This window comes from Prinia subflava, chromosome 28, assembly GCF_021018805.1.
Source record: "Prinia subflava isolate CZ2003 ecotype Zambia chromosome 28, Cam_Psub_1.2, whole genome shotgun sequence".
Lineage (NCBI taxonomy): Eukaryota > Metazoa > Chordata > Aves > Passeriformes > Cisticolidae > Prinia > Prinia subflava.
In genome coordinates, this window is record NC_086274.1 from 3,174,359 (window position 1) to 3,200,155 (window position 25,797).

A 25,797-nucleotide genomic window follows, 5' to 3' on the forward strand; every position below is an offset into this window, starting at 1 on the left:
ATGCTGTAGAAATCAGGGTGGGGTTTTTTTGTTTTGTGGTTTTTTTAAAACTTTATTTATATGCAAGTTAAAAAGTTGGTTATAATCCATGATTCCAGGAGTCTGCATCAGCTACATGTCCCTGGCTGACTGCATAACTTTTGGTATTCCTAAGAGCTTTTACTTGGAATTGGCAGTACACTAAACGTGACTCAAGCCCCTTCTGCTGTAAGATGTTATTCAAGTGATGGGATATGCTGCAATATTTCTGCCTCCTGTGGACTGAAAGGAGATTTTCATGCACTTGCTTTAAATCCTGGATTCTTTTTACACTGGGGATTTGCACTTTTAAGAGTAACAATGTATCAAGTCTTTGGTACTTTTGCATGAAAGAGCTGAAAGGGATATTAGATGGCTTAAAACAAGGCAGTGAACTGAAAGAGCTGGAGTCTGCTTTAGCTCCATTCCTGACCTCCCTGTGTGACCTTGGACAAAAAGTTCAATATCTTTCTGCCTCAGTTAATCACATCAGTTAAACAGGGATAACAGTATGAGCCAAAGAGCACTGTTGCTGTAAGATCTTTGTTTTTATAGACCTCCTGTGAATCTCTAGCACTGAAAAATAGGTCTATGTGAGGCCTAAAATGTTCACGTTCATTCCTAGAGCTACACTATCAGCACAACATTTTCATATTGCGTCATATAAAGAACAGTTCAGTGGAAGATGTAAAGGAATATAAAGGCTGTTTTTGAGCCTCCAAGAACTTGTTTTCTGGTAATACCTTTATAGCTGTTTCAGTGTGGATTTTCCCTATAGCCTAGTGAGCCCTGATAAGAGTGTTGACAATGAAGTGCGTAATGTCTTCCAAGAGAAACAAGATTTTTTTAATCTAATTCTTTAATGAAGAAGATTTTAATATAATTGATTATCTGCTCAGATAGTCTGAGTCATGTAATAAAAATAAAAACTTTCATTCAGATGCAGACTGTTATCAGCTAGAGTAGCAAACAGACCAATCAATACCAGTTACAATATCCTGCTGTCTAAGCCAGCAATGGGAAAGACATGATTGAATTGCTTAGATGTTATTTAGGGTCAATCATCTGATTCTGTCCTTTCAGTTTTTAGTTTCTACATTAGCCTCTGCAGGTCTAATGAAAAAGTGTTCTAGGCAGAGCTAAGGCCTCTTATTTGGGAGACAGGATAGTTTTTGTTTGCAGAGATGGATTTTCCATCTAGTGCAGCCCCTTGTTCTGAGCTGGCACTGCTGATTCATAAAGCCCAAGGTATCTGTAGGTTCAGGGCTTCTCCTGCCTTGTTCCATGTCACCTGTCTGTGCACAGGCAGGGGATCTGGAAGAAAGGAAGTGCTGAGATAGCTGTGCTCTAATGACCCACAGCTGCAATGTGACTGCAACTAGGAGTTGTCACCACTGTTTTAGACTGTCAGTGTGTTGGTGTACGAGTTGAAATTTACCTCCAACAGTTTCTTGTCAGAGACAAGCCTGTCTCTCTGTGGGTGCCAAACACCACACCTGTGGCAGTGAGGTGCTTTTCCTGGTTTAAAATACATGGAGTCTGCACTGGCTGCACCAGGAACAAAACTGATAATTATTTGTTCTTCCTCTCAAAGCTCTGTGTAGCCCTGGGAGCAGCTGAGAGTCAAAAATCCAAGAAGTAATTTTTACAGGCATGACTTCAGTGTTCACAGTAAGTTCTCCTGATGTCTCTTTTGCTTCTGAATATGTACTGCAGAGGTCTGGCAGGCCTTGACGCCCACCCTACCCCTGCTGCCCTGTTTGCTTTGATCACATGTGTGGGTGCTTTGTAGTGCCATGGATACATGATCTGCTTACAGTTTTGAGGTGACCAGCTTAGAGCGGTGTTTCTTGCAGACTGTCTCCTCCAAGCCACTCTTTGCAGAGGTGACAGACAGACCTTAGATAGCAAGAGGGATTTCAGCCTCAGGGCAGTATGTCTTTGTGCAGAGATTAGAACAAAAATGAGAGCAGTAGTAGTGGAGGAGCCTTTTGCTTGCAAGTGGTTTGCTTTAGATGTGGCTTCTTGTTGCCGCAAGGTTGCTGTCATATGAAGGCTGCTCAGTGTCTTATGGAGCTGGAGCTTGTAGGCTCACTCTGATTCTTGATGGCTAGATTGAAATTTGCTGCTATAAGTGGTGACTGACAGTCTCTATCAGGAGACTAAATGTTGACAGAGCCCTCAAGACCTAACTCTGCTTTAAATCCAGTGTGATTGAGGCATGTTGGCAAAGTTACAGTTGGGAAATAAAAGGCTTTTATCTGCCACTCCTTGTCTGCGGCTCCAGAGCTACTGAACTTGAATGTGTTAGCAATTTTAGTTTAGGCTGGTGCTGCCTAAACACATCCTGGATGTGAGGTCACTGGACTTGAGTTCAGTGTCCCAAATACCAGTAATTTGGTAAAATAGGTAATAAAAGATTAACTTTTATTAGACTGCATTGTCTATTACCAGGCCCACTGCCACCACAGAGGTGTGATACTGGAGAGTCTTCTGTTTTCATTTTCTGTAAAGAAGGTGCTGATGCCCTCTGGGAGAGGACTGAGAGTATATTTGCATCTTGTTTCCAGTTGCTGCAATGTCTTTTTTTATAATTAGTTGACTACCAAAGCCCCTCTAGCCTATGTAGTAAGGGTTTTTCTTGGAGTTTCCTCTGTTGCCTGATATTATGGTATTTTAGTATCCCCTGATGACAAGCCATGTTTTTAACTGTGGTTTGTGGACATTTGCAGGAAGTTAACATCTCCAAGATTCTGTATCTCCTCCTGGAAAGTAGCATCAACTTCAGAAGCTTCAGGGTCCCCATCTGTATTCCTGTCTTTCTCTTATGTCAATCTGTCTCTGGCTTTGAAATGTTTCTTTCAAGGTACCTCTCGCCTGGTCCCAGGCTGGAATAACTTGCTCTATTTTAGCAGTAGGAGTGAAGCTTAACATGAGCCCAGATACTGAAGGACAGCAGTGCCACAAAGCATTTACAGCACTGGTTACTGATCTTCCTTGACTTGCTGAGCTACCATGGAGACCTCCTCGTTACTCTCCAGAATGGCGAATGTGCCAGGATATCCTGGAGCTGGATGCTTGGGCCCTTCCCTGCAAAGTGTCACAGGACTAGCCATTTTGGTACAGGTTTAAGATGCATCTAGAATATTTACTGTTTAAGAAAACTCTTTTTTTTTTTGGTCAAGGCCTTAGTACTGTTCAGTTCTGCAGACACACAAAGACATTTAGTCTGATCTGAAATCACAAAGACTAATTGTATCTGTAGGTAGGTGGGAATGGAGACTGAAAGACTGGCTTAGGAATCATAAAGGCTCCCTTTGCACTCAGACTGAGCACATCCCAAAGTAGTAGGTGTGTGTTAATAAAGGAGTGGTTATTTTAAGCAACTGTGATGAACACAAGATTGTTAAAAATGCTGTGAGTTACATAAATTTGTCTATTCAGCCTTGAGGAGGTGGGGTTTTTCTGACTGCTCCGAGTTTTGGTAATAACTGTCCATCTGCAGGTCTTATTCTTCACAATGAATGCTTCCACATCCTGTTTGCATTGGATCTTCCTATAATGTTCTCTCCAAGCTTGGAATAAATGCCATGCTTCAGGGTGCTGTTACAGATTTAGTATCTCATACTGATGGCTCATATTTCATTTTAAAAGTGACCACACAAAGTTTTAGAAGTGCTTGCCTTCTTTTTTTTGGCATTTGCTTGGTTTGTATCTAAATAATACAAAACCAATAAATTTCAAAATACCATATCTTTGTTGTATGTCTGCTTAAGTATCTTAGATGGATTAAAGGGAAAAGTTTTGGTTCCCACTACTGTAGGAAAAGAGGCAGGCTTCTAACGTAGCAGCTGATCGTGTGACACCAGCCTACTATGGACAAATACACAATGTAATTTTGCACTGCTAGGTTGATCAAAGTAGTCTGCAGGGTTCTCTCCAGGGCTTCTTTCTCACAGCTACACTGGATTACAGTGTGATTGACCTGCCCTATGGGAGGATTTTAATACTGTTTAAAAACTAGAATATACCCCCCTCATGAAAACAGTCTTTGTCAGCAATAGAAATAGCTGATCATCAGAAATTTTAGGTTGTAGTGTCCTCCTGCAGTTAGAGGATGTCTGTTTTCCTTGGTGGTTCTCTTTCTTTTAATTTTTAAAATATTTTTTCTCCCTTCTTTTTCCTTTGGACTGTTCTTTTTATGGTTCTGCTGTAGCTGCTGGTGATTCTGGGAATAGATTCATTAATATATTCAGTGCATAAAGGCAAGGTAAGAGCCTTTTTGAGAATATGATGGTTCTGGGTTAATTTCAGTCTTTATGGTTGTTTTCTTTGTTTGCCTTGTGTTCTGTTTGGTTACAGCAGACAGCAAATGATTTTTTTACCTTGGACAGCAATGTTTTTGAATATATAAAATACCAGAAAAGGAACATTCAGGAAAAAAACCCAAACAACCTATAGCTTCAGTTCTTCCTTGCAAAAAGGGAGCAGTGTTTCCAAAAGATATGGCAAGTTCTGAGGTCACTCTGCCTGGGAAAGAAATTATACTATTACTGCACTAAACAACTGTTTTCTCCTTTAGTTTCTTAGCATTCTGGTCACGGTGACCTTGTGTGTTTGTAGAATCTTTGATTTGGATAGATTAAGAGTGTTTGCTTATATGCCTGACTTGGGTTTTTGTCGACTGTAGATAATCTTGTCCTTCACTAGAATTCGTCCCAGCCTCTGGTTGGAACATATTGGACTTGTTGTGCTGTTGCAAATACTTCAAGTTATAAGGTAGTATGAGTGATATTTCATTTTTTAAAAATTAACAAAATAATAAAGATAGAATTTTTAAGAAAATCAAGGTAGAACATGGTAGAACAGGCTGCAGGCGCTTTTCTAGAGCTCTGTAAATGGCAGTTAGCAAGAGTCAACACACAAAGCTGCCTGATGAAATTGTGCAATAGAGAAAGTTATAACCATGTAGAAAAAGGGCAATAGAACAGTTAACTTGTCCACACAACCATGGTGATGTTGTGATCGTGAGTATCCTGAAATTGGCTGTAACTGTCCCAGAAGGTTTCGTGTTTTTCAGTCAGCAGATTATGAATGATTAGTCAATTCCTAGAAGTGCATGACTTACTTTTCTCTTTTCCTTATGCCAGACATCTTCTTACTGTGGCTCTGCTTGCTCAATACATTGGTAGTAGAGCTAGTTACAGCCAACAAGAAAGGAAGTGCAGATCCCAGCGTGTCTTAGGTACACTTGATGATGAATTGTTATATGAGAGAAATTGGAGTTATGGAGAAGATTTTCCTGGGAAGTATTGAAAAACACCTGAAAGACAATCCAGTCATTGGTCACAGCCAGAACGACTTTGTGAGAGGAAAGTCCTGCTTATTAAACCTGATCTCCTTTTATTACAAGGTGGCCCACTCCATTGATCAAGGGAGCCAGTTGATGTAGTCTTTTTGGATTTTGTTAAAGTTTTCAATACTGTCTCTCACAGGATCCTTCTGGACAAGGTGTCCAGCATACAGCTGGATTAACACATCATGGGATGGGTGAGCAGCTGGCTCACAGGTTGGGCACAAAGGGTTACAGTAAGTGACATCAGACTGGTGACCTGTCACTTGTGGGGTTCTACAGGGCTTCATTCTTGGCCCTCTGCTCTTCAATATCTGCATAAATTACTTGGAGGCAGGGCTGGAAAGGATACTGAGCAAGTCTGCAGATAATACTAAACTGGGAGGAGCTGTTGACTCCCTCAAAGGTAGAGACCCCACAAAGAGACCTTGATAAATGCAAAGGCTGGGCAATCACCAACTGTGTGAAGTTCAGCAAGGGAAAGTGCTGGATTCTGCACCTGGAATGGAGCAACCAGTGTGTACAGACACAGGGGGAATGAGACGTTGGAAAGCAGCACCATGGAGAGGGACCTGGGGGTCCTGGTCAATGGAAAGTTGAATCTGAGCCAGCAGTGCCCTGGAGCCAGGAGGGCCAACCCTGTCCTGGGGGGCATCAGGCACAGCATCACAGCCAGGCAGGGGAGGGGATTGTCCTGCTCTGCTCTGGGCTGGGACAGCCTCACCTCAAGTGCTGGGGGCAGTTTGGGGTGCCACAGTACAAGATGGAGAAGGGCCTTGAGGGAAAGCCCTTGGGGAGGGGCTGAGGTCACTGGATCTGTTCAGCCTGGAGGAGACTGAGGACAGACCTCACTGCAGTTACAGCTTTCTCAAGAGGGGAAGAGAAGGGGCAGGCACTGATCTTTTCTCTGGGCGAACGGCCTGAAGTTCTGTCAGGGGAGGTTTAGGTTGAGTATTAGGAAAAGGTTCTTCACACAGGGGTTGGCTGGACACTGGAACAGGCTCCTCTGGGAAGTGGTCACAGCACCAAGCCTGACAGAGCTCAAGAAGCGTTTGGGCAATCGTCTTGGACACATGGTGTGACTCTTTGGAGTGTCCTGTGCTGGGTCAGGAGTTGGATTGACAATTCTTGTGGTTCCTTTCCAAGACTTCCATTCGGTGATTCTGTATCTGCAGTTATTTTCTGCTTGAAGTACATTAATGAAGGCTTCAATGTGGATGAAAACAAATGCTGTGGCCTAAGCCTTCCCTTCTGTAACAAAATGAAGTAGTCTGGTTTCACATTTATAATAATGATGGGTATTATTGTTGTTATCATTGTTATCATTCTTCCTCCTCTCATCAACTGCTGACAGCCATAGCATAGTGGTAAGAAAAACTGCAGCAATAGTTCTCAGTATGTATCACTGGTCTCATTGCCTGGGGATATTGTTAACTAAACAAATCATTTTAGAAGCTGGATATAAAATGATTAATTCAATTTCTGAGAACTTGCTGAAAATTTTGGGGTGCTGCTTGCTGATCTGTTGGATTCCAGCTGACATTCTCTGTTCTGCTGCAGGGCTACCTGAGCTGAATTTTTATCAGCTTCTTTCACTTACAATATGATAGATTGCATCTGATGTGCACATGGAACTTCCCTTGAATACTCCTAATAAGAAGTCTTTCCTTTCTCTGCTTCCATTGACTTCCCACATCAAGGGACTAGAAAATGGTCAGAGTGGAAGATGGGTGAGCAGCAGTTCTTCATACTCCCATGGCAGTTCTCGAGTTCCCATAGGTGACCTGGTAAGGTCTGAGTTCTGCAGACTGTGGCTTATCATCAGAGTCCTATCCAGGAATTAAAAAGCATTACATCAAGGGGAGAGAATAGTTGAGAAACTGAGACTTTAAAGATCTGAGCTGAAAGTTAGACATTGAACTTGTGATTCTTGTGAAATGTGTATTTCTTTTGTGCCCCTGGAAAATTACTGTCTCACTGCCTTGGTTTCGCACTCCAAAAAATAGGGTCCATTCTGCTATTTTCTGTTCTTTATGTCTCTTCCTATAAGTTTTCCAGGCCAAGAACCATCTGTTAGTATGTATAGGCACGTGGGCTAATACAGCTATTCCTGAGCAGAGCAAGGGCTTTTAAAAGGTAGCTGTAACACAAATAATTAGCGATTCCTTCCATCAGAGCAGGGCTGCTCACAACTGTGTGGGAAGATGGCAGCACTGCTGCCTCCAAAGTTGCACTGGAGAGGCTTTAGGGCACAGAATGGAAGGGGAAGGTTTGTCTCGTGCTAAGAGTCAAATGAGAGGGATCTCTGGGGTTTGCAGCAGACGTGTGAATTTGATCTTTCAGTCCCTCTCCATCTTCTGTTGAAGTGAATGGTCCAAAATTGGTTCAGCTTGGGAAGTCTCAGTAGAATTTCAAAGCTTTTTTTTCTGCTTTGCAAAGTGTAAAGCTCTGATACCCAGACTGCTTCACAAATGTAGAATTTAATCTCAAAAAAAATCAGAGGAAAAGATAATTTGTTATTATTCTTGTTCTTGCTGGGGACAAATCAGCCAAAATATCTACAGATGAAAAATAATGTCTTGCAACTTCATAGTGACTTTTACTGGAGACTCTGCATATTTTGCTAATCTGAATTGATAAAATCCCAAAATATTTTTTGCAGCCTAGTGTATTTTTGTCTTTGTTTTACGGGTGAATTAATAAATGGATGATATTCTGGATGCCTTGGAAGGCACTGGAAAAACATCAGTAGGACCATCTCACCTTTAAAACTTAAGACATCTAATAATGAAATTTACAGTTACGCTGTGTGTTTTGATGTCTTATGGGGTTAGTTGCTTTTCAGTTGCTAAATGCTTGCTTTTTGCAGCTTGTCAAGTAACATAAGTATCTCTTATGGCACCCAGATAATGGGACAAGCTGGATATTTTATCTTTATTCCTATTTTGTGACCAGCTTGTATTTGGTGTCTCAATTATCTTCAAGGTTTCCCCATCCACTCTAGTTTACACTTAACTCAGGCATGTGGCTGCCCAGGTTCAGCACACTGGCAATGGCAGACAGGCACACAGACTTTCTGAGCAGGGCACTTATCATCAGAATCCCCTAAACCTCAAGCAGAAGCACCAAGCCCAGTGAGAATACTGTCCCAGGCTGGCAAATGCGCCATGCGTGCTGCCCACAGCAGAGAACCCCAGAGAGCTGCTGCAGAACCCTGGGGCTGTCAGTGAGGAGGAGTGGTAGGGAAGGTGTGGGAGTGAAATGGAGAGAACCAAAGTGCCTGAGGGGAGGGAGGGTGAGGAGGAGACAGTGTAACAACTTGTGCAGACTTGTGAGCTTCCGGAAAAGTGCCAACACTGGAGTATGGAATATAATTTTAGGCCCTACAGGGCTTCAGACTGGTAACTCAGAGGTTGGCTGACTTTAAAATAAACAGAAAAGTAGACAGATTTTTTTCTTTTTCTTTTTCTTTTTCTTTTTTTTTTTACTCACACAAGAGTAAGCTTATGTAATAAGGTAAACTATGGTTTGAGAAGTTGCTGCTATTGTTACAAAACCATTTGATTTTGGAAGGAGTTGCGCCTCAGACGCACTTTTTGTAGGCCTTGCAATTGAAAATTTGACGGCTGGATCAGATGGATTCATTTGCTGAACAAACCTTTACAGCTGTGCTCTTTCACGTGCAGAACTATGTGCACACAGACTTGGCTCAGTTAAAAGTATGAGAACCTTGTCAGAAAGGACAATAAGAGATGTGTTCTGCCATGAGCCAGGAGAAGACAGCCTGGAAGTCTAGGTGAAGTGCCCAGTGGCAAGGGAGAGACAGGCTAAATATTATAAAGACTTCGAATGCAACTTTTCCAGGTTCTTGAGTTTGTCTTGTGATAAAAAGTATGGGGAGTTTAGTGTGTGTGTTTAAAGGAGGTTGTTTTGGCCTGATTATTATTTTTGTGATATGTGGCAAGTACAAAAGCACTTTCAGGTAACACTGACTCCCTTGAAGTCTGTGTAGGGCCTTTGATACTGACTCTGTGTTTGTACATGACATTGCTGCAGCTCATGCGGAGCACAAAGAGAAAACATGTCACTGTCAACAAGTGACTTCTGTTCTGGATTGGTTTGTTAAATGTAAGCTGAAGGAAGCCTGTTGCATGCTCTTTAACACTGGCCTGGTTTTGTATTTAGATGCTTTATGAAGTACCTTTCTACAGGCAGACCTCAGGTTTCAAGGCAAAACCCTTCCCCAGTTAAAGTTTTGACATTGGCAACAGCACCACCACCTTACGTAATATTTCTCTGTAATAGAGACAGAAAGAGTTCTAGTTCATGTTTAGTTACAGCATTTAGGGATGATGAACTGGACCTTGAATTGCTGCAGGAGTAGAAAATTGTTGTGTTGTGCAGCAGCTGATGTTGATTTCCAGGCAGCCTATTGCATGGAACTGAGCAACAAAAACCAAGGCAGAGCTGAGGTAACAAATCAGGCAGCACACACGTCACAAAGAGTTGGCCAGAGCTTGGAGGGAGTAGGAGCTGCAAAGACAACACGTGAAGCAAGCAAAGGCAAGCTGGGCCTTTTGGTATGATGCACAAGGTCACCTGTGGTCACAGATTGCACTTTGACACTTTGTCTTTGGATGACAACTTTTGTGAAGAATCTCTTGGACTGATCTGAGGTTGTTCTCACAGTAACAGTACTGTTAAAGTGTTTGTAGCTTTGATCAGCATTGCAGAAGGTGCTTGTCTAGTGTCCTGTTTTGTATGACAAAGACTGTACTGCTTTTATTATGTTACCTCTTGCTGATGGCTTGTGGGAACGAGTATTTTGTCCAGCTCCCTACTGCAACCGTCAGTATTTGATGGTGCTAAAACGCCCAGAAAATAAAACTCACCTGAAGAGCTATGATGATGTGAAGAGAGAGATGCACTTCTCCTTCTTTAGCTTCCGTAATTGCTGTGCTGCAAGTGTTTTAGATCATTTTTATGCACTACAGAGGAAGCTTAGGTGCCTTGCTTGGACAAGGCAGTAGACCTTCCAATGCATAAAGGTCAGCCAGACAGATTCCAAGGTGAATGGTAGAATTTACCTTATTTGATTTGTTCACAGTTAATGTGTGTTCTGTTCTCTTCACAAGGGTGTAGCTGGTCCTTAGAAGGAGAAAGGCACTCGCTTGTTTGCCTGAGGCTGGCTCTGCCTTCTGGATTAGGTGGCACCTTCAAGGGGAGAGAGGGACCATCTCATTCCTGGCAGCAGCAGAGCATGGAAAACTGCAGAAGGAAAAAGCTTCATGAGTGCAGGGTGGGGAAGGCAGAGGTGGTGACACCAAGCCAACACAAAGCCTTCAGAAAGTGATGAATGAGAAATGCCAAGAAGATCAAGAAAGCAGGCACACAGCCAGGGCTCAGCTAGAATAGGAAAACTGTTTTACTGTGAGTGTAGAGGGATATGTGCAGTTTGTTGCAGCCCAAGAGATCCTCTGAATGCTGCTGACCTGAAAGCAAAACTATAAGAAGGAACCTGCCTGGTGAGCACACTGTAGCTAGAGAGGGTTTGATCAAACTTTTGTTTTTATTCTGCTTCATTCAAGAGGGCTGGTAAATTTTCAAGGTTCCTTCGTTCTAGTTCATCTTTAGGAAGAACAAAATTTTAGGCTGTAAAGGTTCCTTTGTGTAGTTTTGATCCATTCAATGGCCTTTATAGATACCAAATTAAATATTAAGGACAGTGCTTTAAAAAAGCTGGCCACATTTTCTTGGAATTTGTAGTTTTGGCTAAATTTTCTTGAAATCTGCAGTTTTGGCTGGAATACATGTTACTATTCTATATAACTTCCATCCAGCCTGTGAAAAAACCCCAGCCTTTTGGAGGAAAAGTAGTTAATGAGCTTTGCATATGAATGTGTTTGATTTTTTTGGTTTGATTTTGACATATTGCTGGCATTGGTGACATTTTTGTTTCCTTTCACTTGTGTAGAAATAGAAAAATTTTAGAAATGTGCTAAGTGCTTCATGCAGGCAGTGTTGCATTGGACATAGTTACATGATAAAGAGAAACATGAAATATATGCGTCTGTATCTCGCATGAGATAAGGATCTTCAAAGGGCTATCTGTAGATCAAAGCCCAGCTGTAAGGGGTGATCAAATAACCTGCTGAATAAGACCAAAGAGGATGAAGCCTTTTGGTGCAGTAGCCCTGGTTTGTTTTGCCCTAGACAGGGTCTTCTTGGTGAGGTGCCAGTTGTGTTTCATCTCTGTTTTACACACGCAAAGCCCCAGCACACACATCAGTCTCCTCTCATGCATATGGTAGAGCTGCAGCTTCTCTTACCTCCTCCATCATCCCACTCTCAACTCCTTTCAAAAAAATTCTGAAAACTATTGCACAAAATACACACTCCAGAAACTAGATTCATCCAAAAGCTTAGGAAAAAGGTTTAAATGGGGATGGTGGCACATGGGGAAACCAACCCAAAGCCCACTGTTTGTATCTCCCTGTTGTGACAGATGAGGCTCTATAAACCAAATGATTGGTAAGCTTCCTCTCATGGACCAGAAGAGTGTGTATTAATACTTGCTATGAGCAGTAGGTTGCATAATGAACTCTCTTCTTCCCTGAAACATTCCCAAGATTTCCGGCTATACATACACAAGGACACAATGTATGAGCTGTACAGCTCTTTGTATCTCCATCATTTACAGAGGCCTTGTTTCTTCATGATTCCTCAGTGGTGTAGTAAGAAAGCACTGGAATAGTAAAACTTTGGATTGACACTTATTGTACTGGTTTTGGCTATATAAATGCAAGCAGAGACTGTTTCATCGTGTTTGTTAGCTGATGGCCAGAAAGGCTTATTTAGATTCTTATTAATCAGGTGCTAACAATGTGAAGTGCTGAAGGACCTACCTTTGAGCATTTCTGATCCATTGCAATCTTGGGCAGGACAGAATGCATCTTTATTTGTGCAAGAGTTCCAGGAGGGCACTAGAATGTGTAGCAACCTGTGTTGAAAAATGGAAGGAAGAGCAGGAGATTGCACAGTGCACAGAAGCAGGAGCTTTTGCCCATGTTAGTGAGAGTGAGTGAGTCCACAGGAAGAAAAAGGTTTTTTGTTGTGAAGCTGTGAAGTAGAAATGATGGCTTAGGATGAATTGCAAGTCAGGAGACCATAGCTGCTCTTAAAAAACAGAGAGAAGAGAAGAAAAAAAAAATAAAAGTGGGTTTTATGAAGAAGATGAGTCAAGGAAAATAAGAAGCAGCATTCCTGGACCTGTTGGAGAACAGAACAGTTTGAGCAAAAGAGTTTTTGATGGATGGAAAGTAAACAGAATATAAAATACCACACTTTAGCTTTTTAGACTTGAGCTACTTCTAAATTGTTTCCAAAGGTTTCATAGCTATGATCATTTTTTCTAGAACTCCCAAACTTTCATTAAAATGATTGAAGGCTCCAGTGCTATTGCCGGCTTCCTGACAGCTAGCTATTACTGCAATCAACAGTTGCTTGGAGGAAGGCTTGATTAAAGTGTCACATAGTTGTAGTTAACTGGCATGTGACTTTTGTTTCTCCAGCAGACTTCCTTATCTCAAGCCTTTAATGAGGACCATGTACAAGAGGGTTTTTTTTTTTCTCCTTAGGGCTTTTTTTTTTTAAGTGAAACCCTTGAACTTTCCTCTGAAGCAAAATTCGTTTGATGTTGAGTGTGTCTTATTCAAATGTCCTTGACATTCATATCAAAAGATGTTGTATAACCTGTGATGTACACACAGTAACAATGAGGAACTGAAACTCCTCCTCATATCATGTTTTGGGTTATACACACTCCAAGCATTAAAGCAGTTTAATTGTCTTCCGGGTGGGTAACAGATCATAATAATCCTTAATTGTTATGACAGGAAAATATCTAGGACTTGCTGAGCTATAAGAAGCTCTTGCCCTTAAAATCCAATTCTTAGCTTGAGGATGAGATGTAAACAATGGGTGAAGCTGGAAAGTGGACAAAGGGTGGTGCTGTCAGATAATGCTCTTGTGAGGTCTTTTGGCACTAGCTCAAAACGCTCCCTGCCATCCCAGAGGAGACTGCATCACGGACTGGTTCTCATTTGTACCTGTGCAAGGTTTTCCAGGTCAGCTAAGAGCTACTGATGAAGTCAGTTCGAACCCATTTGACACTGAAAGTTAAGAAATGCTCGGACAATCCAGTCTGATGACTCAGTTGTGGGAACTGTAACCTCCAGCTGTGACACTGAGACAAACACCCGGGAGTGGCACAGTGAAACTGCTCTGGCCACTTCCAAAGTGATTGCACCCTAATTACCCAGTGCCTATTCAAGGAAGGAGCTGAAGGCTTTGTTGGCAAAGGAACAGTTCTTCTCTTTGTTCAGTAGCTGTAGTGTGAGCTTGTCATCCACCTGTCCCCTCACAGGGACTCATGGGAGAACATCCAAAGGGTTTTAAGGAGGGAAAACTGGGTTAATTTCACTGTGCATGAGATAGATCTTGGAGAAGAGCCTCCAGGGTGTTGAGAAGAGAGGCCAAGTGCATACGTGGCATAGGAAGGGGGTTAAAAGACAACAGTGCAAGGTGATGTGCAGAGAAGTACAGCAGGACTGCATTGTGGCTTGAAAGAGAGTATGATGGAGGGGAGAGACAATGAAGGCATCCTCCTGGGTAGGAAGAGAAATACCACAGTAAAGATGGAGGGGAGGAATGTTATCTCAGGACCTGAATATCTCCTGTAGTAAAAAGGCCTCTCAGAGGCCTAAGAGGTATTTGGCATTGTAGATGAAGAAGAGTATTGAAATGTTAATTTCAAAGAACAAAGAAAGATACAGAGTCTGGACTGATCCTTAAAGGGGATCAGATGTTGGCACTAGTCATAGTGTCAAAGGAGAAGACTGAGAGGTTGTTCAGCAGCTGGACTTCACAAATGTCAGGTTCTGAAGCAAGTAGCTCTGTGTTAAGGGAAGCAATCTGCAAGGCAGCACATTTGTGCCTGCTCACGGACAGCACATCCTGTGCTTGAGAGCTGCAAAGGTTTAACATGAGCTAACTGTGTTGATACAAGTACCAGTAAGGAGTATCTGCAACATGAAGGGTCCTGTATGCCGCCCAACATGGCTTGACTGACCCAGTTTCAAGCAGGTATTCATAGTCCTGGTTTTTTAGCACTTTTCTATGTGTGTAGTACAGGTTGGAATTTCTCTCTTTATGGAATCACAGAATGGTTTGTGTTGGAACGGATCTTCAGGATAAAGTAGTTCCAAACCCTCCTGCCATAGCCAGGGACACCTTCCACTAGACCTGGTTGTGCAGAGCCCCATCTGTCCTGTCCTTGAACACCTCCAAGGATGGGGCATCCACAGCTTCTCTGGGCAACCTGTCTCAGTGTCTCGCTGATCTCAAAGTGAAGAATTTCTTCCTAATATTTTTCTAAACCTGCTCTCTTTCAATTTAAAGCCATTCACCCTTGCCCTATCACTACTTGTCCTAGTAAGATCACTCTCCAGCTCTGTTGTAGCCCCTTTTGGTACCAGAAGGCTGCTCTGGAGACTTCCCAGGTTGAGCAACCCCAGCTCTCTCAGCCTGTCATCACAGGAGAGGTGTTTCATTCATGGCCCTCCTCTGGACTCGCTCCAACAGGTCCACACTCTTCCTGTGTTGGGGGCCCCAGAGCTGGATGCAGCGCTCCAGGTGGGGTCTCAGCAGAGTGGAGCAGGGGAGGAGAATTCCCTCCCTCGCCCTGCTGGCCAAGCTCCTTTTGATGCAGCCCAGGATACAACTGGCATGTTGCTGGGTCTGTCAACCTTCTTGTCCACCAACACCCCCAAGTCCTTCTCCTGAGGGCTGCTTTCAATCTGTGTGTTCTTTTATAGGGTGCTACACATATTTTAATATACTACACATGTTTTAATAGCATAATAATATTTTTCTTTAGAAGGTTCTCTTGCATCCCTGGTACAAATGAACGGTGTGGTTCACAAAGGTCTTCTGGTTTGCTTGTGTTCAACAGGCATTAGCCCGTCACCTCCGACCTGGAACTCTGCGTGCTGTCTTTGGGAAGGACAAGGTTCAGAATGCAGTTCACTGCACAGACCTGCCTGAAGATGGACTTCTAGAGGTAAGGCTTGCTAGACAAACATGTTCTCATGTATCACAGGAAGTAAAGTGAAATGCTTCTCTTGACAGGCTTTTAAGCCAGTAAGTGTTTTCTATGTGGAGTAGCTGTGTTGTGGACTAGACTAGACACAAAAAGAGAGAGTTTATTAAGGGTGTTTGACTCAGTTAATTCTGATACTGTAAAAAAATTAATCCATGCAGGTTTCTTGAATGATTATAGTACAATGAAGTATTCAATGTAATGAAACTCAAAAGTCTTCTCTTCATCTGAGTATGTTCTTGGGCCTGAATATCAGTACCTTACACTGCTTCTGTAGGGGCACTAACAAAGCCCTTTCTTGGATGATCGCTCTGATTCCTGATGCAGATTGTCTCTACACTGAGCTTGAAGTATTACAGGCACTAGGGATTCAAATCCTCCAGATAGAGCCCAGATTTATCTATAGACAATTATACTTATGCACATCAGTTGACATTTCCTGTGCTTTATATTAAGTTACTAATTATTATCTGATTTTGGCTTTGTATGCCTTCAATTAAGTCCAATAAAATGAGAAAATGTTAAATTAAGGAAATTTGTAAAGACAGAAGTACTTACTATGAAAACCAGAACAAACTCATTCACGTAATTCTGTGCCTCATATTCTGAAGTTCATAGCAGTGGGTTGAAGTGGTGTGTAATCTTGGATGGATCTCTGTGTCAGTGGAGATGCTTTTCCAGTGCATGCACACCTTATTTTTTTCGATGTATTTGTGAGTGCTTTGCTGTCAGGTATAGCAGAGTCATGGAGCAGCACATGTTGTCCAACTTAGATAATTTTACATTGCCAAAATGGTGGTTTCATGGGGGAGTGAGGAAGAGCTAACTTCATCACCATCTTCCTCCATGAAATAACCTGTGGGTTAAAGTGCTTTTGCTAGGAAATCCCACCTAGTTTAAGTCACAGACTAGTGAAATTCAACACTGAGAATGGCAATCAGTATAAACAAAGTTGCAGCCTTTTTTGAGTGTTTTCAAGATGTCATTAAAAATTGACAACTTTTAGTTTGTTCCCTTAGGGTTTATACAAGCAAACAGGTATTTTTCACCACATCCTTGAAGCCTTAGCCATGGCAGCAGAGCAAAAGGCATAGCCTGTCAGGGAAAAATTAAACAGGCCAACACTCAACATTTTAGTACTCCATCAGAATTTTCCAGTCTGTTGCCTTTACGTTGGTGCAAAGCAGATTTTGCTGTTTGTTTAAACTGAGTTTAGAGCTTCTATAAGTGAGGCAAGAAATGCTTCTCCAAAACAAAAACTGAGGCTGGCATTCTTTCTTAAGGGCCTCCCTTACGTGTGTTTGTCCTTTGAATCCCGCAGCTCGGTCATAACCAAAGCTGTTGATCTAGTATTACCTGACTACACAATTTGCAGTTCCTGGTGCAGTCTGATCATTTGAACAGTCATTTATTGATTGTATTTTTTTAGGAAAGGGATCTAAGTTTTTTTCCCATAGGCATAATTGTGTGCAGAATATGGCTGTTCATCAATCTATAGTTTCTTCTGTAACAGCCCAGGTTAAGCCAGCAGTTGTAAGGGACATTGCTCAGGGTTGTTTGGTGAGTAAATGAAGCAGTGAATGTTTTGACTTGAGCACAGTGGGTTTGTACAAAGGAAGCCTTGGCTGTACTTGTTGGTTGGTGTGTGGAGTATTTACACTGTTAATGCTAAAGCAGCTTACTAGGTGTCCCTGCCACAGTCCTGACTCCTGCTGTGGCTGCATGTCCTGGGTGCACACAGGGTGTGTGCAGGGCCTGCAGTGCCCAAGGGATCCTGGGGGAAACGTGGAGGAACTGCTGCTGTTGACAGTGTGTATAGAAAGCTGAACAGGTTTGTGTGTTAACTGGTTTTGTGACTTTTGAACTTCCAGAACCAAATCGAGATGGAAAGGGGAAATCCCTCGTAGACCAAGTATTCTATGATGGGCCTTAAATACATAGTGTTTATGGAAGCATGTTCCCTTGTAGAAGGGAACACACTGGTGCCTTCCTGAGAACTCTGCTATCTTTAGTGCCAGACATGGTTTGTCTTAAGATTTCTCTACCCTTCTCTGCAGTTTTCATCACCCAGTTTCAGATCTAGCTGAAATTTGAAGAATTTGCAAGGGCAGCTGCTGTCTCATTGTTCCCAAGTGGTGACTTCTTAGAGGAGATGAGGACTAATTTGAGGATCAGATAAAATGCTTCCTGAAGTTAATAGCCAGACTGTAGGTGGCTTTGGTGTTTTGCACTTAATTGACTGTTGCTAGGAAGGGCAAGGTTGTGGCCTTTCTCCCAAAAATCATGACCAAGGCGTACTTGGTGAAAGAAGACAGAACAACACTGTCTTGGGCCCAACAAGGACTAATTAACTAAATACAACTCAGCCTGTACACCTAGTTTAAAACAATATACTTAAATAATGTAGTACAGCAGTTTTTCAGTGTTTTTCTCTTAGACCTCTTTTCTGTGGATCTGAAAAAAGGAAAGTTCACTTTTAATCTTAAAACCCACTCAAACAAACAAACCAACCCCAAAAGCAAATACGAGCACTTGCTCCCACCAGTATGACCCTTAACTCCTGTCTTTGTTCTACAAACTACTTTACATTTTAGGCAGTGACTAAAGAATATCATAATTAATGAATAACTCAGTTTGGCTCAAGAAAGGAGGGGAGATGCAGTTGAACCTTAAATGTGACTGGTCACAGTAGAAAAAATCAGTGTGTTTTCATTTGTAGAGCTGGAAGTGTTCTTTTTATTCCTAGTTTAGTGATACAGGAATGGGAATATTGTCCTGAAATCCCTTAGATGAGCTGTTTGACTTACTGGGTCAAGCACTTATTTATTCCCTACATAGACTTGTGTGTCCTCTTATCAGTACAAAATGAATTTTTACAAGTGACAATGGATAGACACAAATAGCTCAGAACAGTCTGTTTTCTCAGCCCTGTCATCAGTTTGCCATTTTAATGAGAAGAGGAAAGAAAGGAGGAAGAGTAGAGAAGGGAGACTGATAGCAATGGAGTATTTGTGAGGTGATGCAGTTTCATGACTGAAGGTTCAACCAGCAGCTGATGTTGTGTAGGACATTGGTTCAGAGCAGACGGTTGCATTTGTTTCCCACAGCCAAAGCAGGTACTGTTCTGTAGAAAGCAGGCACTATCTGGAGAAAGCAATTGCAGTAGTCATTTGCTTTCATGTTCCTTCTGAGTCAGGTAGAGCCAGGACTAGAAAATGCGTATTTAATATGCCAAGGAACTGCTCTGTTCAGCAGACTAGAGATGTGTCATCTACATGTGGTGAGAGATAATTCTGTTTCTCAACTCACCGTCTTTGACCTGAGGAACATTTCTGGTAAATATCTTGTTGAAATAGAAGCTTGCAAACCATTGGATCTGATGAATCATCATTCTCTAGACAAAGGAAGTTTCTTTAAAATTGATCATTCCTGGAATAGTTCTTAATCAAAGTAGTGATAGAAGGTATTGTGGCTACCAGATTTCACAGTTTGTGTAACTCTTTAAAGAAGTGAAGGGAAATTAAAAATTAGTTATAAAGGCCTTATTTGCATCACTGAAGCTACAGTGAGTAAAACTTCCCACAGGAGGTGGTGCTGTACACACACCTCAGTTCCCTGGGTCTCAAGTGGCTCAGTACCTTTCAGATTATGCAGGAAACCACATAATTATAAAAAAATGATAGCCTAGAACTGCAGCTATAATAAAACCAGAATTTCTGGGATTTGGCACGCTCTGCCTGTAGCTTGTTGCTCATACTGTGCAGTTCAAGATTTTGGGTTTTTGTGTGTGTGGGCAGTTCTGTAAAGACATGTGCAGTGTAGAAAAACACTCTGGGGATGATAGAATGCACACATCTGGGGTAACCTGAAAGGTGTCTCCATTGCAATGCAGCCTGCTGAGCCACCCACGCTGGCTTTGTGTTCCTGTGCCATGGTGTTGGGGCAATCAGTCCGTCTCATGGGGTTTCTTTGCATAATTACCAACTCCTTAATAGTCATACATGGGTTTGTTTGTGTGTACTTAGACACAGAGGGAGAGGATGCTGCCCTCAGCGAGATAAGCATGAAAAAGGGTTTGCTGTGGGATGGATAAAACTGGAGTTCTGGGTGAAGCATCTTCTCCCTGTTGCCGAGGGCGACGCTGTTATTAGGTGACTAATCCTTGGACAATGTCGTGACAATTGCTGCGGTTCGTGCTCGCCTTTGTGTGCCTGCTAGGCTGCGAGTGGAGCTGCAGAGGGGGTGCTGTCTGCAGCCGCTTTCCGTGGGAGTGGGGCATGTGCCACTGCCCTCCCAGTCCCGTGTCCCCACGGGCGGTCTGGGCGCTGGCGCTGCGTGTGCACCGCATGGCTGCCGGCTGCGTCAGCCTCCTCCTGGGGCATCGCACCGTGCACAGACGTGTCAGCTTTCAGTGGCATGGGCAGCTTTCCAGACAGGCAGGAGCGAGGACCTCCTCCAGTATCCTTTACTGGCCTTCTCCCTTGCCTCAGAGCTATTTGTGGCACTCACAGACATGAAAATAACCTATCAAAGGGGGATGACTTTGCTGTTATCAAAGAGTGGGTTTCATCTGTCTTGCGAGAGAGCTGTCGTGATGGTTGGTTTTTTCCTATCACTTCTTTGAATTTCAGCTGTGCCGTGGTGTTCAAGTGTAGGGCTGGGGACTGGCAGACTGTGCAACAAACTGCTGGAGGCTCTTTGTTCCCTTGCTCAGCCTTGCACCAGTGAGACTGGCTTACTGCTCCGAGGGCATTAAAGCAAACAAGAAATATCACCTAGGGACAGATCAGCTCTGGTGATCTGCTGGACAGAGGCTCACGTAGCTCTGCCACTGGAAGTTCAGCTGCTTGAATCCAGCCCTGGGGAGATGAGAGGTGATACTGTACAGTCAGCAGTGACCAGACAGTTCAGTTCAGCAGAAGTGTTTTGTCCAGACTGGTGCTGTGGACAGTGGAAACCGTAATATTTTTCCCCAGACTTGGTATAAATGGAATGCTCTGCCAAGTGTTAAGAGCTGTGCTGTTCCTAAGCTTTTGGTGCAGTGTGTATTCCACCTGCTAGAGGCCAGCTGTCCTTGGTCTGGCATTCCAGACCGTGCCAGGAGAAGCACGTCTTACTTCTCTTTTCCCTTTCCATTTATTCAGGGAGGCTGAGGGCAGGGTGATATTTTAGCAAGCTGTTCAGAGTGGACAGGGGAGCACTGGCTTTGGAGAGAGGAACACAACACATGCTTCCATAACCACTTCCTGTGGTTATGAGAGAGAAGCACTCTGCTGGCTGCCAACTTGCCCTTTCCTGTGTGCTGCCTCCTTAGCTGTCCACTGCTGTTGTCTGGACATGTGGGTGTGCTGGGAAGTGCTGGCTATCATCTACCCTGGAAATGCTTCTGTACCAGTAATGAGCTTAAATGTAGCAGCTTAGGATGGAAAGCATCAGAAGGATGTTAAAGTCTGGATGGAAGGATGTAGCTCTGTTAAACCAGTCCTTTTTGGTGCATTGAGGTACAGTCCAAGCAGTTTAATAAAGCATGTCAATGAGTAACTCTCAGAAGCGTCAGTGTGCTTAGTGTGGAATTTGTGCGTGTCACACTTGGAACAAAGGTCTCCTGCATTGCTTGTTACCGATTAACTTGTCTGGTATTATGCAAACTGCCTCTGCCAGCCGAGAACTAACTCTCCCCATTCACAGAGCAGCCCAGCTTGTAAAACATTACACAGCAGAAGTGCATAGCATGGCAATGAACCTTTCACTGAGGGCATTTCAGCCGTCCGCATTTCCCTCAGGAGTCTTTAAAGTATTTTAATAAAGAAGCCATTGTTTCACTCAGTCATACAGCAATTTTGCAATGAAGTCTTTTACAGAGGCCCACACTGAGCTGCATAATCCAGGGTAAAATGCTTTTCACCGTTCCCAGTGAAAAGTAATAAAAATTGAGTGGTTTGGGTGAGGTTGGCTTTAGCACTTTTTTCTCCCAAGTCTTCATCCAAGCAGTAGCTATTTTTGTCTGTCAGTTGGAAATTTCAGTCTCTCCTGGTACAAGATGATTTCTAGGTCTGTCAGATAATGGTTATTATGATTCAAGTGCTTCTCCATTTAAACTTTGAGGTGTTTTATCCAATAGCTGTGGGAACAGGTTGGAAAGAATCTGGAGTGTAGGAAAACTTAATCTTACTTGATGGTGTTTTTGCATATCAGAACATGTTAGCCAGCACTGGAATGCTGTCTCGCAATGTTTCCTGATGCTATGTATATAATTGTACAGAGAATTAAGTAATCCTTATGCCGAGGCCTATCTGAAGGAAATTAAGAATTAAAAATAGCAATAATAGATGGATGGATGGATGGATATTGGAGATGTTGATGATTCCTCTTTTAAAGATTATTGTATTATTAGGTCACGTGCAGCCTCATTTTGAGCATAGGTTGTATAATTATTATACTTGTGGGCTAGACAGGCAAACTAAACAAGGAACTTGTTTAAACAGAGTTGTGAAATAGTTCACCTCTTGTGCTTCCACTTCTGGGTAAAATCCGAGGTCCAGTTACCCCTTGTTCTGCCAAGTCTGAGGTTTGTAAGTGCCAGAGAGAAGAAGTTAATGAGTGTGAACCAAGCAGCTGCCAAAGCTCTTTGAGTTTCACCTGATCCTGAAGGTAACCTGTGTGATAAACAGGGCTTGGCTTTTGGCACATGTTTGTGTTGCGCTGAGCAAAGTGATTTTGTGGAGGGGAGGTCAAGGTGGAGGGAAGGCGTGACACCTCTTGATAACTCATCTGAGGCCCAGTTTGTGTCTTTGAGGCTGCTGCCTTCTTTCCTTCCCTCAGCATGTTCTCATTTTTAACCAAAAAGCCCAGGTTCTTTTTCCATTTCTCCTTTTCCTCCAGCTGAAGCAGAGCGACAGTTCGGCTGCAACTCAGTTGCACCATGGGCAAACTACAGCAAAGAAGATTTTAAAAAAAGCCCAGGGGAACATCTTGTACAGCAAGAGCAGTAAGGGCATGCTGTAGTTGTACAGCCATGTAGAAGCTCAGAATATCCTTCACTTCTGGAGCAAGGGGCCCTGCACCTTATTTAGGGGGTAAGAGAAACACTGTTGTTCTATAACATACATGCTATGAGACGCACATACATTTTTATGTGGTTTCCTGTTACTGACCTCAGCCTGTTGTTCTCAGAGGTCAGATAGACAAATGATTAGCTCTGCTGGTGCTTCCTGGGTAGGGTTTACCCCTTCCCTTCTCGGTGCAGCTTCCTTCACTGACTACCATCAACCAGCAGTAATTAAGAGGAGAATTTAAGTCAGCTATTTTCATACATGTCTTGAAATATTTGTGGAACATGGGAGGAAAAACCCAAAGGCAAATGTGTTAATATGGGTTAACTGTGTTAATATCAACTGTGAATAAGGTTTCCTGTCTGTCACAGATGCTAATACTGAGTTTGGAGTTTGTCAAGCTCTAGAAACTACTTCTTCTTTCCTAACTAATAATAGCCAAAAATGTCTCTACTGGTTTTGTGCTGTCATAGTGCTGAGGGGCTTAGACACTGTGTTGATCCTGTGCTAGCAGCTGTGCAAACACAAAACAGGATGGCAGTGGTCACCTGAAAGGATGTTGGCTGTAGTCTAGGGCTCCTTGAAGTCCCCCAGCATCTCTGGTTTCTGTAAGAGCTGCATTCTTCCTCTTCGTCTTTAACCCCTAAGTGCACTGGCACATAGGCAGGAATGATGCATCCACAGCCATTCCTGAGATACACTGACATCTGTCAGCAAGTCTCTGAGCAAAAGGCAGTTCTCTCTGGAGTATTCAGAGTTGCTAAGCAGGCAGGTTTACTTCCACATTGGTGCCAGTTACTGCTGTTCTGCTGGAGAGAGACACTGTGCCGTAAATCCAGCCACAAGCCAGGAACTGTGGGCTTCCTTGGGTATCTGCCTCAGTCCAGCCATTGAACAGTAACTTGATCACTGAGGTGTCCAGTCCTGCCATGGCAGTACATGGTTCAGCACTCAGCAGCAGCGTTGAAATCACTGAAAGCTCATGAGACTCAAACTCTTGGCCTTTTAGTACTGACCCATTCTGCAGGGAAATGGAGCTGTCTAGATTCAGTGACATCTCTCAGAAGGTAGTTGACCACTCTTCTTGGGCAATTTATGCCATCAGTTTGGTGGGATGTTTCCTGTCAGCACAGTGAGCCACAGTCAGCCCAGGGGCTTGTGGTGGTGCATGCAAGGCCCCTGCTGGTGGTGCCTTTCGTAGTTTCTTTCAGGATATTTTGTTGCTGCCTCATCTTCATAATTTTAACACTTTTGCCAGGTGTAGTGTGTTGGGTGTCCTGCACAAATAATAATCTGCTGAACATCACGGTTGCTCAGGAAGGGCTTTAAATGCTGAGTGTCTTCTCCTTATTTGTTTGTTTGCTGCTTCCATCCTCACTTGAATGTGATGTGGTTGGAAAATGTGTTCTTCTCTCTATGTGATCATTTCCTCCTCTTGGCCATAACCTAGTAGCTTGTGAGGACCATGACTGTCAGTGCTCTGTGAGCAGGCTGGAGAGACTTCACTCAGCATTGGCAATGTATGAACACATCCAAACCTGGCTTTACTTAGATACTGCAGGTGTGAGCAGCAGGGGCCCTTTCCAGTGTTTTTATCCAGTGCTGGGATGTGTTTGCAGCTTGCACTGACACCTGTGGTGCACTCATGGTGTCTTGTCTCACCTCAGCTCCCTGCTTCAAGGGCACCCTACGAGACCTCCACAGCAGCTCCTGACTGTGAGGCAGGCAAGCAGGTGTCCCTCAAGAAAAGTGTGAAGTGCAGAGGCAGTGATCCTGATCACTCAGTGAGCTGCTTGGGATCCTCAGGAAAGCAGTACTTGCTGTCAGGTTGGAGTTCATCACACCTCATGGGAGATGAGATCTGACACTTCATTTAATTCCAGTGGCTCTACCAAGCCGTTGATGTGTTGTGATGGTGACCAAAGATGTTACTAAATAAGAACTCCAGCTGGGAGAGTTTTGAACTAATATGTTCATCTCCAGCTACAGAGCAGTTGGCTTGTGATGGGGACTGAGAAGATTCAATGAACCTGTATCTTCTTGTTAAATCTACAAGTGTCTATGCTTCAGAAATCGGTGATCGAGTCAGCACAGTAGTTACACATGATATAAAACAACATCTTGTTATTTTAAAGTAGTTTCAGAGATCACTTATTTTTCTTAGAGTAAATAGCAAAGAACTCACTTTCTTGGTATTTTGATTGTGGCATAATGAACTACTGTGTTGTCCTCTCCTTTCCATCCTGTTTGGAATTTACGTTTTTCTAATCTTTTATTTTATTGTTACAATTTCCAAATAGCTTCCCTTGCCCTTCTCTTTCACTATGTTTTTGGAGCTGAACATAACCATACACAGTTTTTGAGATGACTGTGTTAACAGCACACAACATAAAAGCCAGTGTACTCTGTGTTATCCTGTAGTGTTTGTGTAATAAAACCTTCTGTTGCAAGGTTGATTTTTCTGGTGCATAGGGGTTTTTATCCCAGCTCTACTTAAGAAATTGATGTGGCTAGTTGAAGTGCATTTGTACAAATTGCTCCGTCTTGGGCAGCCTATCTGGCTTTATTTCTTACATTCCATGATGCCTGCGAGAGAGACGGGAGTGATAAACCTGCCCTTTTTTTTGAAAAAACTAAACTTTCTTCAGATTTGTGTGGGAAAATAACTATTTTCAGAACACATACAATAGTAAGTAAGTAGACTATTTTCTTTGACAAGCAGTTTTCTTTCTGGAGTGCTTGTGGCTGAAAGGATGGTATGAATCCATGGGAGTTTTGGGATGTTAATCTAATGATTTAGTCATGTGAATCAGCTGAGTGAAGTGTAGCTGAAATACGGTTTAGGTGTTAGGTGTTAGCAAGTGTGCTTGCTAGCAGCGTCAGTGAATTTGTGCAGATGTACAAACCAATGTTAATGGGCAAAAAAAGCCTTTCATTTCCTACTTGTGACCTTAGACTGAGATAACATGTAAAAATTTATCAGACCTAAATTTAGGGAGCATGTACTGATACTGAAACTTTGGGTCAGCAAGGACTCTGGATCATGTGCCTGGATGCCTACAGTGACCAAGGAGAGAGTGCTGTGGTGTTTTGGGGAGAGGGTGCTGGTGGGTGTCTGTCTAGCTGCACTAAGATTCCTGAGAGGCTCTAAATGGATACAGGGATGGAAAAGGCTTCCATCTCCCAGCTACCAGTTTTGGTTCTGGAGAGAAGAG

The 25,797-nt window shown here is 42.9% G+C and overlaps 1 protein-coding gene across 1 annotated transcript in view; it reads left to right on the forward strand.

The window, feature by feature from the left end:
- Positions 1 to 25,797, forward strand: part of NME7 (NME/NM23 family member 7) — an 87,583-nt gene that overhangs the window by 56,945 nt on the left and 4,841 nt on the right. Inside the window, exon 11 of the mRNA XM_063419918.1 lies at positions 15,384 to 15,491. Within this exon, the coding sequence (XP_063275988.1) occupies positions 15,384 to 15,491 (108 nt within the window). The remainder of the gene's footprint in view (positions 1 to 15,383; positions 15,492 to 25,797) is intronic.